Consider the following 17,835-nt stretch of genomic DNA (forward strand, 5'->3'; position numbering starts at 1 on the left):
TCGGGGGTCTCAGTCTTCCCCTATCTAGACAACTGGTTGTTGAAGGCGGGCTCGCCCCAAACGGTCGTCTCCCACCTCCAGACTCCGGCCGACCTTCTGCATTTGCTGGGGTTTTCCATCAATGTGTCGAAGTCGCACGGAGTCCCTCTCAGAAGCTCAATTCATCGGGGCAGTTCTGGGTCTATCCTCCCGAACTGCAGATCCGGGATACTCAGGCTATGATTCCGCTCTTTCAGCCTCTATCCCGGGTTTCAGTCAGGATGACTCTCCGGCTCCTGGGCCTGATGGCCTCCTGCATGTGCAACATGCCAGATGGCATATGCAGGCTCTGCAGTGGGACCTGAAGTTTCAGTGGGCACAGCATCAGGGCAACCTGTCCGATCACGTCCAGATCTCGGTGGGCACTGCCCGTCAATTGCAGTGGTGGCTCACGATTCGTGATTGGGTCAATGGCAGATCCCTCTCCCTTCCTCAAGCAGAGTTCACAGTGGTGACGGATGCGTCCCTCCTAGGATGGGGTGGCCACACGGGAGAGGCGGAGATCAGGGGCCTCTGGTCTCCGGCGGAATCCCGGCTCCATATCAACCTTCTGGAGCTGCGGGCGATCCGACTTGCTCTGAAAGCCTTCTTTCCCTCTGTCCGGGGACAGGTAGTGCAGGTGTTCACGGACAACACCGCCATGTGGTATTGCAACAAACAGGGCGGGGTGGGGTCGTGGACCCTATGTCGGGAGGCTCAGCGCCTCTGGACATGGCTGGAACATCGGGGCATGTCTCTGGTGGTTCAACACCTGGCAGGCTCCCTGAACACCAGGGCAAACTAACTCTGCCGCAGATGCATGTTGGATCACGAATGGCATCTGACCTCGGACATGGTGCAAGGTCTCTTTCTGCAGTGGGGAGAGCCTTGGTTAGATCTATTTGCCACTGAAGGGAAAGTGCAATGTCCTCAACTCTGCGCGTTTTAATTTCCAAGGCGGCACTCGCTCGGAGACGCTGTTTTTCTCGAGTGGAGTTGCGGTCTATTGTACGCCTTTCCGCCTATACCACTTCTGCCCAGAGTGCTGAAGAAGATCAGGCGTGACCGGGCCCAAGTAATTTTTGTGGCTCCGGATTGGGCAAGAAGAGTATGTTATCCCGAGCTACTCAGTCTGGCAATCTGTCCTCCGATCCAATTGCCTCTTCGGGAGGATCTTCTGTCGCAACAGCAGGGGACGGTCCTTCACCCGAACCTGTCCTGCCTCCACCTTCATGCTTGGAGATTGAGCGGCGACAGTTGACAGCTTTTGACCTTCCTGCCGAAGTCTTTGATGTTATTTTGGCAGCCAGGCGTCCCTCCACTAAAACGGTATACGCCTGCAGGTGGAATAAATTTGTGGCATGGTGCACAGCGAAGGCTGTTGATCCCCTTTTTGCCCCTCTTTCAGAAGTTCTTCTGTTCCTCCTTTCTCTGGCCCAGCAGACATCTGCTCTGGGCACTATTAAGGGCTAGCTCTCGGCCATTTCCGCCTTTTTAAGGCTTCCAGATCAGCCTTTTCTTTTCAAGTCCCCTGTTAGTCGTTTCTTGAAAGGCATTACACACACATTCCCTCCGGTCCCCTTTATAATGCCTCAGTGGGACTTGTATCTTGTGTTGACTTATTTGATGTGCACTCCCTTTGAGCCGCTTCACACCTGTCCTTTATGTCTTCTCACCTTAAAGACTGCTTTCCTGGTTGCTCTCACCTCTGCCAGAAGAGTGAGTGAGCTCCAGGCTCTTTCTTCTAAACCTCCTTTCCTTTCTGTTCATCAGGACAAGGTGGTGTTAAGGACCCGTCCTTCTTTTCTGCCCAAGGTTGTCACGCCCTTCCACATCAGGCAGACCATCACTTTGCCCACCTTCTTTCCGCCTCCGCATCCTTCGAAAGAGGAAGAGAGGCTCCACCGTCTGGACCCAAAATGTGCGCTCTCGTTCTATCTGAAGCGCACACAGCAGTTCCAGGTGGATGATCAACTCTTTGTTGGCTAAGTGGGCGGCAAGAAAGGTCGGGCTGTTTTCAAACGAACCATCTCCCGGTGGGTCGTTCTGTGTATTAAAGCCTGTTACTCCTTGGCTAAAAAGGAGCCTCCTGTGGGGCTGCGTGCCCATTCTACTCTGGCGACTGCAGCCCTGGGATGGGGAGTCCCTTTGCAGGATATCTGTCAGGCAGCTACGTGGTCCTCGCTGCATACCTTTACCAAGCATTATTGCCTTGACAGCCAAGTCCGGAGGGACGGCTTCTTTGGCCGTTCTGTTCTCCGGGACTTTCTGGTGTGATCTTGGTTCGCAGACCCACCACCGGGGTTGTTATTGCTGGGGTATCTATTCTAAGGTAAGGAATCTAACACTAACGTGTTTCTTTCAGATGAACAAGGTACTTACCTTCGGTAACGATATATCTGTAAGAAACATTAGTTAGTGTTAGATTCCTTACCGCCTCGCCCATCCACCCCGTTCTGCAAACTGATTTCTAGGGTTAAGGTTATCCCTTTTAGGGCCCTAGTTTTATGCACCAGTGGTCAGTGTCTTGCATGGCTCTGCGTTCCTGGTACGGAAAGTCGTGTACAGAACTGACGTCCGCGCGCATGGGTGGCGCCTAAGTTGTCTCCGTGATGTCATCTTGGCGCATACGACGCCAGCGACGGACGTGGAGCCACACGATGCCACCTACTGACGCGCAGAGCTACTGCTAGCGAAAACTTTCCGGATACAGTCTGACGCCTGGGGATTTTCAAAGGTAAGAAATCCAACACTAACGTTTCTTACAGATATATTGTTACCGAAGGCAAGTAACTTGTTCGATACCGATATTTCAGCCTGTGTCCTGGATTTGAGTGAGACTGACTCTAAGACTGTTGGGGCTCGTGGCCTCTTGCATCCTATTAGTGACGCGTGCCATTTGGCATATGCGACCTGTGCAGTTAGTGTGTGACCTATCAGGGGAATCTCTCTGACATGGTCCAGATCTCAGAGGGCATTGCAACAGACCTGCAGTGGTGGCTGCAAACTGTGATTGAGTCAGCGGCAGACCCCTATCTCTTCCCCAGCCAGAGCGGACTGTAATAACAGATGCATCACTCCGGGGCTGTGGTGGCCACGTGGGAGAGGTGGAAATCAGAGGACTCTGGTTTCTGGTTGAGTCCGGACTCCACATCAACCTGTTGGCACTTCAGGCGATCCGTTTGGCATTGAAAGCTTTCCTTCCTTCGTTAGAGACATCATGACCTGGCTCTTTGACAGACCCCCCTCCCTGAAGGACTGGAACCTGCACCCGCCCACCCCCAGCACCTTGAGACCCTTATGGGTGAGTAGTCACGCTTAACAAACGCTTGATTGATCAGGAGAAGGCTGGTGCAAGTGTTCAGGGACCGCACCATGGCAATGTGGTACTGCAACAAACAAGATGTGGTAGGGTCGTAGACCCTTTGTATGGAGGCCCTGCATCTTTGTACATGGCTAGAGCGTCAGTGCATTTCCTTGGTGGTTCAACACCTGCGGAACTCTCTGAACACCAGGTTGGATGAACTCCGCTGTCGATGCCTAGTGGTTCAGGAATAACGTCTCCACTTAGAGGTGGTGCAAGGTCTCTTTCAAGAGTGGGGAAAGCCTTGATTAGACTGGTCGCCATTGACGAAAACATGCAATGTCAGCAGTTTGCGTGCTGGAGTTTCCAATGCAACTTTAGCTTGGAAATGCTTTTAATCTCTGGTGGCTTTCAGGTCTCCTGCCCTTCTTTTGGCTGATTCCACCAAGACTGTATACGCCTGCCGTTGTGACAAATGTGTGGCATGCTGTGTATCCATAAACACCGGCGCTTTTTCTGCACCCTAATTCCTAGTTTTACCATTCTTTCTCTTGTCGAGTGGGGCTCTGCTCTGGCATGGTTAAAGGTGATCTGTCTGCCATTTCAGCATTCTTGAGATGGCAACCAGCCTTCTTTGTTCAAGTCACCTGTTGTGACTAGGTTCCTGGAAGGCCAGTAGCATATGTCTCCCCTCCCCCCCCCCGACCATTCATCATGCCCCAGTGGAATCTTACTCTTGTACTCACTTTTCTCATATGCTCGCCATTTGAGCCGCTACACAACTGTCCACTTTGCTTGCTTACTATCAAGATAGCTTTTCTAGTGGCTTTAACATCTGCCAGGGTCTTCAGCAAACTGCAGGCATTCTCTCTATGCGCTCTCCTTATACCAACTTTTACTCAGACAGGTTCTGAGGACCCATGCCTCCTTCTTTCCAAAGGTTGTGACACAATTTCATGTAGGCCAAAATATCACTGTTTCTACCTTCTTTGCTGCACCCCACCTTTCTAAAAAAGAGAGACTCCACCATCTAGACCCAAAAAGAGCATTGTTGTTATACCTTGATTGCACAAGTGTTCTGGGTGGGCGATCAACTCTTTGTGGGGTCTGTTGGAGCTAAGAAACAGAAGGCAGTGCAGAAACTGACCATCTCACAATTGATCTCGGCTACGCATTGGCCAAGAAGCAACTCCCAGAGGGTTGGCATGCTCATTCCACCAGAGTCAAGGCTGCCACCACTGTATTAGCTCGGGAAGTCCTAGTCCGGGACATCTGTCAGGCAGCAACATGGGCGTTGTTACACATGTTCACAAAGCATAACTCTCTGGATGGTCAGGTCCATTCTGACAGGCACTTTGCATACACAGGTCCTGTATGGAAGAGGAGTCTCCACGCTGAATAGGGGTAGCGATTGAGCGCCGACATTACTGTCTATTACTTGAGGTTCTTGGACTTACCATGGGTGTGGACTCAAACACATAGAAGGACAACTTTTTGATTTTGAAAGTTTGGGCGATTGAGCGCATTCACCTATTGGTGTGGTAGTAAGACCCGCTGAATTGGAAAGAGGAACGTGGACCAGAATATGTACCTACAGTAACTCTGATACTAAATTATAAAAGTGTATATCCTAAAATTTGAAAGTGTCTAGAATGAGTATCGGGAAACTCTGAGCCGAAGACTCTGCGAAACATTATAGTTGCCCTGAAGAAGCCTGAAAGGGTGAAACGCGTTGGCTGTTTTGCTGCTATACATACAAAACTGAAATAAAAAAAGACTAAGAACATTTCCGGCTACAGAAATCATTTATTTCATACCACATGCCTTCCTGTACAGGGTTTCGTTGCTTTATAACTGGGTTTTCTCTTTTAAGTGCACATGCTAGTGACCCGAAATCCTGCTGTTTTGACAGAGTAGAAAATAACCTTGCTGCTAAGCATTCTGGGAGTAACCCTGGTCTTGAACATCTTTCTATTTAAAGGGAAGTATTTGTTTTGTTTCTTGATTTGTAAACACAATGTAGGGATACAGTCTTATATAAAAAAAACTGCTCTGGTATCTATGGTACAGCAGGGACTTATGAACTAACTGATAACTCCTTTTAGACCCTTGTCACAGGTAAGTAAAAAAGTTTTTTTTGTATACAGGTCTGTCCGGATAAGGTGCCTCTTTAGTATTCCGCTACTTTTGAACTTCTATATCTGTATCAAAGGTCTCATATGTTGTCCGCACAATGTGAGAAGTCTTGTCATAGCTCCTTCGTGAGATCATCTTTGCATTTAATTCAGTTGAGGCGTTTTTCTCCTTTTGTTTGCTGCTCCTTCATGTAAAGCTCTGCACACTTCTTCTGTCGCTGATATGTGATTTCATCTTCCATTACAGCAAGCCTTCTGGTGTTTGGTGCAGATCTGTGAGAAGTACCTTCCTGGTTACTACAGTGCCGGTCTAGTAAGTATCACCAACTGGAGGACGGAGCTCAAACTTAAGAGGACAATTAGACATTTTCGTAATCACCCTCGCCTCTGGGTAGTTAAAAATGCTGTGTGGCTGGTTGCCATAATAGTTTTATTCTTAAGCTTCACTCCCTGCTGTCCTGTGATTTGGAGATTATCTTCTACTGGACAGTGGCGCTCCACCCACTGATCGGCCACACCTTCTTGGCACCCAGCATGCTCCTGCACTACAGTTTATTTCTCGGCCTGCAGGTAGAATTGGTGCCAACCAGATCCACATTTGGGAATCCTTTCTTTTCAACTAGGTTGCTTTAGTATATTTGACCATCTATATTGTCCTCAACTTTTTATCTGGAATCTTTTGCTCACTTCTCTATACCTTTAAAACTAGGGTTTGCAAGCAGTGTCGAATGTTTAAGGGACTTTTTCTGTTTCTGACCCTCATTCTTTGCCTTCACAAACAGTTGACATGTGTGCCCAGTTGCACTTCCTTTTCATTCAATATACTATTGTCTCATTTACTGCGCATTTTCATGGCGTCTTATTCTTTACAATCTCAGCAGTAGTCGACCATGTTGGAGTGAAAACCATCTTGATTGACCGCCCCTTTATCTGGAAGCCATGGCAAAATCTTTTAACAGAAGTTAGTAAATTACTTAGAATCAAGATACTCAGCCCACGTTGAGGGAACAAGAAATCATACAACCAGCAGCCTCAAATCAGTTGAGAGTATTTTCTATTTTCAGGACTGCAGTTGTAGTGACATAAAACCGTTCCCTTAATTCCAAAGGCTTTTATGGTGCTCAGCAGTGTTCGAAAAGGTAGGGAACTGAAAGGCACGTTGTGCCCATACTTTTTTTAATTTTAGAATAACAGTTCCTCTGCTTTTTGGGAAAAGACAACTATCCCGGTACTGTTAATTCAGAGAGTTGAAATACTTCAGATGAAGTGTAAGGCGGGGAGTCTTGTGCGGGGAAACCAAGGGAGATGCAGACAGCTGAACATGCCTTCTTGCCAGAGTAGCTGCTTACCTGAAAGAAATGTAAATGCGTGCAACTGGTCAATCTGCAAAGGCTGCTTAGAAGCTGGTATTTGCTTTAATTGATGGACTCACTTGAAGCTTCCTGATGAAACATTTTTTCCTTTTAAGAGGTTTTGGAGGGGAGCTACTAACTAAGCTGTGAAAGGTGTGCTTTTAATAAACATATTTAAAAATCTTGCACTATGTACAATCTGGGTATTACTAAAATCTATATTTTGAAAGCACCATTTTATCTTAAACCTTTTTGCGCATTTTCTAGCAGCCTGTCTTGTACTGTGTGTAATGGAAGTTTAAAATAACTTACATGTTCACTGTGGTTTCTGCTACAGACTGGGACCTTTTAGCACTAAACATACAGAAGTCGGTATTCTGCACCAACCAGGATTCAATTCTCTGGCTCTCTGGTACAGTGCATTAACAAAGACGGGTTTTAAAATGTACAATAGTGCCTTTCCCACTGGTTAACATAACTTGCATTTAATTTTCATTTAAGCTGTGCATTATTTTATATGTTGTTACCTGAAGGTGAAAGACGGAAAAAAGTAACAGAATATATATATTTTTTTTAACCACACCCCTGCGCTCACCCTGCCGCCATTGTGCACAGCATTACAGTTCCCATACTTTTTTTTAATACACTTCGACCACTGGTGCTTGGCGAAGGCCGGCTGCTGCACTCACTCACCCCCACTCATTTCTTCATTGCCAACCACAACCACTCATGCAAATAAATGTATCGTTTTTGGAGGGTTCGGCAGCTACTATTTGCTTTTGGGCAGCTCCCCCTTAAAAAACATATTTTTTTTAAAAGCCCTTTTGCATAAGTAAAATATTTTTTTCATTTATCGATCCACGTGGCATCAGCCATCTTGGATTTGTAAATAAACAAAATAAAGAAAAAGGCCCACTCAGTCAGTAGACATGCACATGTATGATGATGCATATGGGCTCAAATGTTATCATGCATGCATGCACCAACTGAATGATGCATCTCCAGTACTTGGTCGAATCGCATCATGGCACACTTTTGTTTTGTTGCAAAGAGCATTTGCTTTTTACCAATGCTGCATAGCATCACTAAAAAGCATTATCAAAACCAATAGGTCCCAATGGCGAGACCTATTGGCTTTGCCTAGGCCTTTTTCTTTCAGTACCTCATTGAAGTATGTGTTTTCTTGCACCCTCTCTTGTGCACTGCTCAAGTCTCAAATCCTGTGCCCCAGCATTTGAGGAATATTGGTCTACTTAGCATGGCTGAAAAGGAGATGTCTTAAAAATATCGAGAGTAACCCTTCAAAACAAAGGGAACTGGGTTGAAACCAATAATAAACTATTCCCTGTGATGTATTCAGACACGTCCCTATTTTTATACAGTCATACCAACATTTGTACTCCACATTTCTTGAAATGCAAATTCTTTTAGCACATGTCCACTACTATATCATGTACACAAATTTCATTAAAATCACACTTAAAACAAAAATGATTTAAAACAACAATACTCTAAACGTGTCGACGCGTCGTTTCGGTGAGAAAGACTGGTTAACACCACCTTCTTCAGGACCGAGAAAGCAGTATTGCAGAATCTACAGGTTTATTCGTAGTCTTGTTGTAACACCATCTTGGTTTGATGTAACAATAACTTTCTTAACATCTAGGATGCATATCCGACTATCTTTTAAGGGACCAACTATATATTCTCTGTGAGGTTAATCAATTCCTCACTGCTGGCTTATTTAAATAAAAACTTTATCACTTCTGGTTGTGTCCCCGGGTGGTAGTATATCCTTATGCACTTTCTTGGTCTCAAAGTATATTTTACCCTAGAGGTTAACCAATTCCTCTATGGTGCCTTTTATTAAAAAAACATTTAATAATTTCTGGTTGCGTCCCGGGAGTGGTGTTTTTCAATTTCTCATTCAACTAATGTTAGAGTGAATCTTCTATTAGCGAGGTAAGATAACTTGCTTTAACTCCTTCTCGCCTTAATCGCAGTTTCTGTAACAATAGCGTAGAGCGCTCCGCATACAGGCACTCCAGGACATATTTCCAATGATTCATTCGCTAATAGAAGATTCACTCTAACATTAGTTGAATGAGAAATTGAAAAAGAACTCTCCGGGGACGCAACCAGAAATTATTTAAAAACATTTTTATTAAAAGGCTTAGAGGAATTGATTAACCTCTAGGTTAACATATACTTTGAGACCAAGAAGGTGAATAAGGATATACTATTACCTGGCGACACAACCAGAAGTGATAAAGTTTTTATATAAATAAGCCAGCAGTGAGGAATTGATTAACCTTCCGGAGAATATATAGTTTGTCCCTTTAAAGAGAGCCGCATATGCATTCTAGATGTTAAGAAAGTTATTGATGCATTAAACCAAGATGGTGTTACAACAAGACTATGAATAAACCTGTATATTTTGCAGTACTGCTTTCTCTGTCCTGAAGAAGGTGCTGTTAACCAGACTTTCCCACCGAAACGCCGCCTCGACACGTTTAGAGTATTGTTGTTTTAAATCATTTTTGTTTGAAGTGTGATTTTAACTACATTTTTGTACATGATATAGTAGTGGACATGTGCTAAAAGAATTGGCATTTCAAGAAATGTGGTGTACCATTTAACATCTATGAATTACGACACATAAAAGATATAAGATCTTTGTATCCATGAAACCATCATGTTTTTAAGGTAATTGTATTATGCATTAAATTGTGAAGAACAGTAATTTTGAATTGTATTAGATATTTGAAAAGGAGATGTCTCCTCCCCTGGAGGCCATACATCTGTTCCCTGATAGCAGTAGCAGAAAACCAAATGATTGTGCATTTGTTTTAGATTGGAGCCCTGTGGAAAGTAAATTAGGCCTTGCAAGTATGTTCCTTTAGCTTTTGACACTTCCTTATTATTTTTACATTCTGTTCAGAGCTTCCAGAGTGAAACATATTTGAAAAACAAGCCATTCCATGTATAAAGATTGAAAATAATGAATGTAATGTACAGTTTTGAGATTCCTTAAAATAGGTTTGCTTTTTTTCATTTTTGTTTCTTATGTTTTTTAGACAGCGATTTTACCCGCAGCTCGCATTACAGATGCTAGGCCTATTGACTTTGCCAATGCTTGCTTTTTTGGTGGCGTTTTTTTCTCTTTTGAGGATTCCAAATATTTGTGGTATGGTTTGATTGCCTCTTTCTTCTGTTTTTTTTTTTTTTTAAATTCTACCAGGCCCTGATTTTTTCCTATTGTAAAATAGTTAATAGAGGGCTACTCGTCTCCTTTCTGCTACTTAGAAACGCTTTGTGGCCAGAACATTGCAAAATTAAAGAATGGGGGGGGGGGGGGGGGCGCGGTTAAGATTACAGTCAGTGAAATGTGCATTCCAAAACGATATATCTCAATCACTATTTCTGGAGATTATTTAAAAGTAAGGCTCCCTGTTTCCATGTTGATGGATTTTTACACATAAATACAGATAGAAATCCATTTGTTTTCTTGTTGGTATTCATGCATTGAAACGGACTAATAAAATGCATATAATATGGAGAAGGGCTTTTTAAGTGGTACAGTCAGTACTGGGACAGACAGATGGATATGTCCTCTTCCAACCTCTCCGTGTGTAGCCTTAATAGGTGAAGCGTTTACAGTGACGTGTGGGCAAAGAGGCACAAGAACAAAGAAGCATTCAAAAGAAATGTGAAGAGCGGTGTTGGAGTTCTACTCTTTTTTTCTGAGCACTAGTAGTCGAGGTTGGTTATGCCTATTGGGCTTGAAGTTCCCGAGCTTTTTTGATTTGTATAAAACAGTTCTCATACTTTTTGCTAAAAAGGAACGATGGGGGTCTTTTGTACTGTGAGGCGAAAAAAAGAGAAAGACACCTAAAAAAGAATCAAGACTTCTCTTTAGGGTGCCTAATACCTTGACGAAGTGTGAATGTGTGCAGTTGGTTAATCAGCAAATGTAAATGCTGCTTGGGAGTCAGTGTAAGCTTTAAATAATAGAAACATTTGAAACTTGGTGGTGAGGTTTTATTTTAGGGAGTTACCGGTTCTGAAATATGTTCTTTCAGTGGGGAAACTAAAAAAGTTTTGCACCTGTTACACCCAGATGGTCTGTATAAGAAAGTAGGATCTGCTTTTAGGGTTACCCCCACTTTTTGCCTGGTGTTATGCTGTTTCTGACTAGTCTGACTGGGATTTTAGGTACATCCCAGATTGGACACCGGTGTACCTTTATCAGTCCCTAGTATATGGTACTTAGGGCGAACAGAGCAAACACAAGGAGATAATGGACGGAGCGCTGAAACTTTTCAGACACTCACCCCAGTCACAGATCTGGGTTGAATCCATCCTTATTGTTTAGCTCACTTCGCCTTCCGGTTCAGGGAAGACCTGGCTTGGTAGTTCAGGCTGGACTGATTTGCATAAAGCTGGGTCTGAACTGAGGTGGCGAAGTGAGCTAAAGAACGATGATGGATTCAACCCAGATCTGTGACTGGAGGTGAGGGTCTGAAAAGTTTCAGCGCTCCGTCCATCATCTCATTGTGTTTGCTCCGTTTCTCAATACATGACAAACTAAAGAATCAACGCGGGTTCTCTTGTGGACTATCACCTGAGTGAGAATGGTGCCAGAACTTGCATTTTCACTTTTCCGCTCCCCTATACATTATTCTCATTAAGATAAGACACACTCTGGAGGTCTGTCTGTAACCTACATGTCCCTTATAAGGCATAAGGGACATGTAGGTTACAGACAGACCCTGTCTGATCTGTTCTGCAGAAAAGCTACGGTTGCACTTAAGCCTTCTATGAGAGAAAGAAGCTTGCTTTGCTACCGCTGTGCTCTCTCTGATCTGGGAGGCAGTGAAGCTTGCACTGCTGCTGTCCTATTTGTACCTGCCCTGAAATGGGAAAAGGTTGTGCTGGTGCTACGTGTCAAACAAACTTTTTTTTTAATGGAGTGGGCAAATTTGTAACATTTTAAAACATAGCTGACAAGTGTTTCCATGTCATGTGTACGTATCAAGCATTTTAGCCTACATCACTGTAAACTGGAGTTTTGAGCCCGTAATAAAACTGTTATCAGTAAAACTACACGCCCCACAACGCCGCAAGCTACTGTCTGATAAAAATAATTGGTATCCTGTGTCATAGTGCCAAAGCATCTAATTGTGAAATGGAAAATAAAATGTAGCTTCTAGGTTTCTACTTTTTTTTTCCCCCTTGTGAACAGCCCAGTGGGTGAGATGGCAGAGACAGCCTTTCAGACGCAAATGCAAACATTTGCTACTAATGGGCGAACATGAACACTCCCTGGAAAACCTGCGTGCTAAAAGTACCATATTTACAAAAAGAGTGGGTAGGGACTTGTGTGATTTGGTGGTGCGCTTACGCCACCACTGTGATGCGCCCTGCGTTAAAGAAGTCTAGCGCATACTGCAGGTTCTGCGCCGTGAGGGCTGCCAATGCTGACTGCGTCATTCAGAAGGGGGTGTGCCCGCAAAGTCACGCATGTGTCATCACGTATGAGTGCACGACACGTATTGAATGATACGGCTGCCTGACGTCATAACAGCCCCTGTTAATGTTTTGCCTACTCCGTTCAGCATCCTAAGGGATCACTTTATCTAAAAGACATTGGCAAAGCCAATAGGTCGAAAAAGGTGACACTAGCTTTGCAAATGCTTGCTTTTTAATGCAGCTAACAGCGCGACACATGGCGCTGCAGAAGGCGTTTTAGGCATGTCTGTCTCCTGCTGCAATACCTGACTATTCAGGGAACTCTGTGACAGAGCTTTCACCTTCAAAGTTTATAGAGTTGTGAGAATTAGGATTTCACCTCTTGCTAAAAGGAAGCACTATTTTTACCGAATTACCTTCCGATGTGCCCCACGCCGGTAGTCGCAGTCAGCGGCTCCTCTTTCATAGGCAGTAACATATCTGTTTGTACCTGGCGTTAGTTACCCTCTGCGTCCTATTCACTGTCAAGTTGACGACTTGAAAGCGGTGGAAACACTTTCTTTCCTTTATGGAGCGCTTCAAGTGAACTTCTACACAGATATCAGTTTCTCCCAAATTCCACTGGGTGGCGGCAAAAGATTGGACAGTGCAGAGCAATCTCCCGAAACCAACAAAAGCTACTGTATGCATGGTGTTGCAGTCTGGGAAACAATACCGTGGATTTGTTTTGCGTTCTGCTGGGGCATAACGAGAAAAGCGATAAAAGGCATGCATGTTACCAAGAAGGTCTCGCCCCTAGAGGTTATTGAGGCCGAGCTTTTAATCTGTTCCCGTTAGTTAACCTTTAGTGTGGTGAAACATTGATCGCTGTTCCAGATTGTGGTGCGAGAGTGACTTGACAAAGCTGAAATTCCATGGGCGAATACTGACTACGCAGGGTCTCAACTAGACCCGAATATTCTCGGGGGTAGAGGGGGCAGGGAAGGGAGCTAACAGGTAAGCAATGGAGTCGAGGATAACCCTCCAAACAATGGGGCGGGCTGGGGTATCCTTAGAGCCAGTACAAGAAAACAGTGTTAAATTGTGCATTTTAAACATAATGTGGTCAAACCTAGCATCATGTTACAACAAACATGCTTTACTGGCTTTACCAGTGTTTATATGCACAGATATTTAAAAAGAAAATGAGAGAATTAACCACTAAAAAGCAGCTTCTACACGTGCCATTGCAGAGCACTCTAGCACTACTTTTCACAAAGTTGTTTCAAGACAACTCTTTTGGCCAAGTCTCTGAAAATTCCTTGTGTGAAATGACCGCAATCTCATTAAATATTGTTTAATACCAGCTTCAGGAAGGTGCTTCATCCCGACTATTGATCCAATGTACATTTTCTGTCTCATCGGAATGTGACAGCATACGCTTGATAGAGACGGCACACATGAGCATGTCTCAGAATAGGGTTAACGCCCGTGGTTTCGAGATTTGTGACTTTCAAGTCATTGATTCGATTCCTATTGCATCTTCCAGTCCTACTGAGATTGAATACTAGAAGCTCATCTGTACTGCAGCCTATTAAATTACTCAGCCAGGAAACTGCACTATCCGCAATAAAAAAAAAAAATGTTTTTAGCACCTCACTTTCAGCAGTTCTCATATGAAATAACTGAACTGCATCCATGCAGGAAGTCACCGAGCCTAAACAGCTGGCCGAAAAGCTAGTTGCCTTGAAATAACTTTGCAACAAATTATGATCTAGCATGCAAAGCATATTGGTGTTCATTCAAGCTCCAGAACACACATAATGTGTGGCTGACAGGGAATGTCCTGAAAAGAGGCCACTCCGCGAGAAAAAAAAAATCATGCTTCTCACCAGTGAATGCTATAATAAAAAAACATTCTTTCAATTAATTTCTGAAGCCCTCCGTACATATAGTGTTGAATCCACGAAAATATTAATGTTGTATTTAAATCCTGCAGGGGGAATGTGCATGATAAAATGGCACATGTGTTACGGATTTCTCCAAACTTTAGTTGACAAGAATGACCATTTCTCTTTCATGGTTGTTGGTAACTGTCTGTACTATTCATAACATTTAACTTGGTTTGGGTAGAGAAATGGAATTTCTTTAATAGAGTACAAGAGAGACATTTGGTAGACAACATTGTTATCAATTTTTCATTGTAGCACTAAAACAAGTAGTACACAGTGTTTTCATTGTGCAGTGCTTTTGCATTGGTAACCTCTTATGCACAATAGCAAAGTTTTGCTGCTTTTGAATGACCCAGCTGGTGTGACAGTAAAAAAAGATGTCCGAGGCATATGAGCTGTAGATGGTACTTGTGCATAGATTGCCATCTGGTGTTGGGCTCTGATGTTTGCACTTTGTTTTTGTCTTGGAATTAGTCTTTTGTAGTCACAAGGTAGGTGACTCCTCCTTAGGACGATAGTGTGCATGGGCATCAACTCCAATCTCCAGATTGTTTTTTTCTGCCATCGGGTTCGGATGTGATTTGCGGAGCTCCGGGTCGCTGTCTTCTTCGAACCCCTCTTCGACGTGCAATCCCTCTACACACGATGATATTGTCTCAATCCCGTTTCCCTTTCGACACGTACCTTAATAAGAAAACTCCTCAACCTTGATCTTCAACGCGGGCTGTTGGGCCTATCCGCTCCTGCAATCAATGGAAAGGACTCCTTTCAAAAAATGCCCCGTGTGTGGTGCGAAGTTCCCACACACAGACTTGCACGAGGTTTGTAACCTCTGCCTCGAGCACGAAGACCAGAACTGCGAGGCCTGTTCATCTTTCAGGGTGAAGAAAACCATCCGTGATAGTCAGGCTTGATGTCACAAAATTTCTCGCGGAAACAGCTTGATTCTGGACATCTTAGGAGCAGATCCCAATGCCCAGCCAGAGGAACAAGGTGATGAAGAAGACATCTCCGTCTCCGAGGCTGACGACTCTGACGTCGAAGAGGAGACTCACCCCAGCTCAGCGGTCCGTGAGTACTGAAATCCGTCTCCCAAAAAACAAAACTAAGGCTTCGGTAACACCCTCGGGCTCCGGCCGACACCTGGCAATATGTCTGACGCCCGCCCTCGGGTCCGGCTTTGAAACCTAAAGATAAGCCTTCCAGCTCGGGGTCGAGCCAACCCCATTCTGGCACCGAAGCACAAGACCAAAGATGTGACACTCCCTTTTTCGTCAGCACCGAAGACCGCCTCGACGCCAAAGCCCTCGGCATCGAAACATGCCAAGGACAAACATTCAGAACCGAAAAAATCTTCGGACCCGAAAACAACTTCGGAGCCGAAAAAATCGTCGGAACCGAAAAAAGGCTCGGTGCCACCAACTCCTATAACAAAATCTAAGGAGTCCAAGACCCCACAGAAAACCCCAGACACTCGGTCCAATGAACATTCTGACCCAAAATCTTCGGCACCGAAAAGGACATTTTACCCACACAGTCTGTTCCTGAGTTTTCAGATCCAAAACAAAAAACTCTTTTTATTGAGCCACAGACTGGTAAAGTCTGTTGCCAAGCCTCCAAAAAAGAGGAAACTGGACACTTCAGAAGAATCTGAAATACCCTTGAAACGAAAGGAGATCAGTACTAACACCTCTCCACCTCCTTCTCCTCCTCCAGCTGATCCAAATCTCTTAATTTCTCCACCATACTCCCCACAACATACTTTCTCATCTCACACACTAGATTATTTTTTAGATTTTTTTTTTTATAGCGCAAACTAGACCAGAGACATCGGCAATCAGAGCGCTTTACATGAGCACCAGTTTAATTACAGAAGAACACATTCATTTTTAGTAGGCAGGGGGAGATTAAGTGATTTGCCCAGAATCACAGGATGTTTTGGCGTCGTTGCCGAGACTCGAACCCGGTTCCACAGCTTCGAGGTCGACAGCTCTAGCCGTAAGGCTACAGCCTCTTCCCAGGTGATGACGACGATCATACTGATGGAGGTGGGAATATAGATCTAGATGGGGATGATGATGCACATACCATCCCACACAACGTACCCTTGGGATGACTATAACACAGATCCCAACCCACATAATGACCCGGATCTTTATCCATCTAGGCCATCACCGCCAGGTGACAATATTGGGTTTGCGCAACTAATCAATAGGGCTGCCCAATATCACAGGGTACAATTACATTCTGATCCCTTAGAGGAAGATTTCTTGCTTGAAACTTTGCACCCTCGCAAAAATCCACGCACACCCTGCCAGTGTTAAAATGCATGCTTAAACATGCCCCAGAAGTTTTTAAGGACCCTGTTAGAACCAGGATTCTCAATACTAGAATAGACATAAAGTATTCGGCAGCGGGGGAGGAGCCAAGATGGCGACCGGAGCAGACGCTTGAGCGCCCGGCTCCGTCGGTCCGTGGCCTCGGACTACTATCCTGATGCCCATCCTCGCCGATTCTCGAGGTGCACCGTGTGCGAAGACGCGCTGACCGCGCTGCTGTTTTCCCGGAGTCTCAACCCGCCCGGATGCCCGAGTTCTGGGTGCTTTTGTCCTCGGCACTGAAACCCTGCGCCCTTACGGCCCTTGCCGGCCTCCTGGAAGCTCCGCAGTTACCGGACCAGCTAGCGCTAACCTGAGCCCCGCGGCCCCGATCTCGCCTCGCACCATGGATCGTTTCCGGATGAGCCCGGGGAGAGACGGCCGGACACCTTCTGCACCCTGTGCCTGACGGGCTGGAGCTGTGGGGTGGGCCCCGGTGCGGTGAGTCTCCTGCCCCGCTCTGAGGACCGGGCTGCGGGGGGCTGTTGCCCCCTTTGCCCATTGCCTAGCCAGCGGCGAGGGGGACCGGCGAGAAGATAAGCGACTGTCGACCTTTCCTGTTGCGGCGTAGCCTTGAGGGGAATTGACCCCTTGCCACGACCCCCCCCCCCTGGCCATTGCACCGTATAGCGGCAAAACATGGCGTTGAGTGCCTGCTCGCGGCTGGGGGGTGATACTTCGGTCTCGCCCGCTGCCCACTTCGCCCTCCCTCTTCCGGACACCAGCTCTACAGTGCCGTCCCGGATTGCTGCCGATGTTGGGGCCCAGCTTCCGCTGACATGCGGCTCCGTTCTGGCTGTCCTGCGGGACTTTCAACTACAGATGTGCGCTGGCCTGCAGGCGCTGAGTGAGAGGTTTGACCCCATACTGTCGGCTGCGGGCCGTGAGCTCACTGTTTGTCATCCACAGGGCGTGGGTCTCCCGGTGCTCTTGTCCTCTTGCGGGGACGCAGCGGCGGGGTATTATTGTGCTACACTGGTGCCTTCACCTAGCGCTCCCGGCACCCAGGGTCCACCGCTCTCCACCTCAACTGCGGATACTTTGTCCCCCTGGTCATGGCTTCCTGCTTCATTGTCCCCTGCATCACCGCGTCCGCGAGGCTATCCTGCTGAGCGCTACCTAACAGCTTCGAGGGACCGTCCGCGGTGGCCCACTGCTGCCTGTTTGTGGAACTCCTGTACCTTACTTGCCAGGTTTGGATTTTATGTGGTGCAACGAGGGACTTCAATCGGTGGTCGGCGGCCA

The 17,835-nt window shown here is 45.8% G+C and overlaps 1 protein-coding gene across 1 annotated transcript in view; it reads left to right on the plus strand.

Moving 5' to 3' along the window:
- Nucleotides 1-17,835, plus strand: part of TBC1D10B (TBC1 domain family member 10B) — a 339,453-nt gene that overhangs the window by 217,240 nt on the left and 104,378 nt on the right. Inside the window, exon 6 of the mRNA XM_085618470.1 lies at nt 5,705-5,770. Coding sequence (XP_085474596.1) covers nt 5,705-5,770 — 66 coding nt within the window. The remainder of the gene's footprint in view (nt 1-5,704; nt 5,771-17,835) is intronic.

Source organism: Triturus cristatus, chromosome 7 (genome assembly GCF_964204655.1).
Source record: "Triturus cristatus chromosome 7, aTriCri1.1, whole genome shotgun sequence".
NCBI classification, from domain to species: Eukaryota; Metazoa; Chordata; class Amphibia; order Caudata; family Salamandridae; genus Triturus; species Triturus cristatus.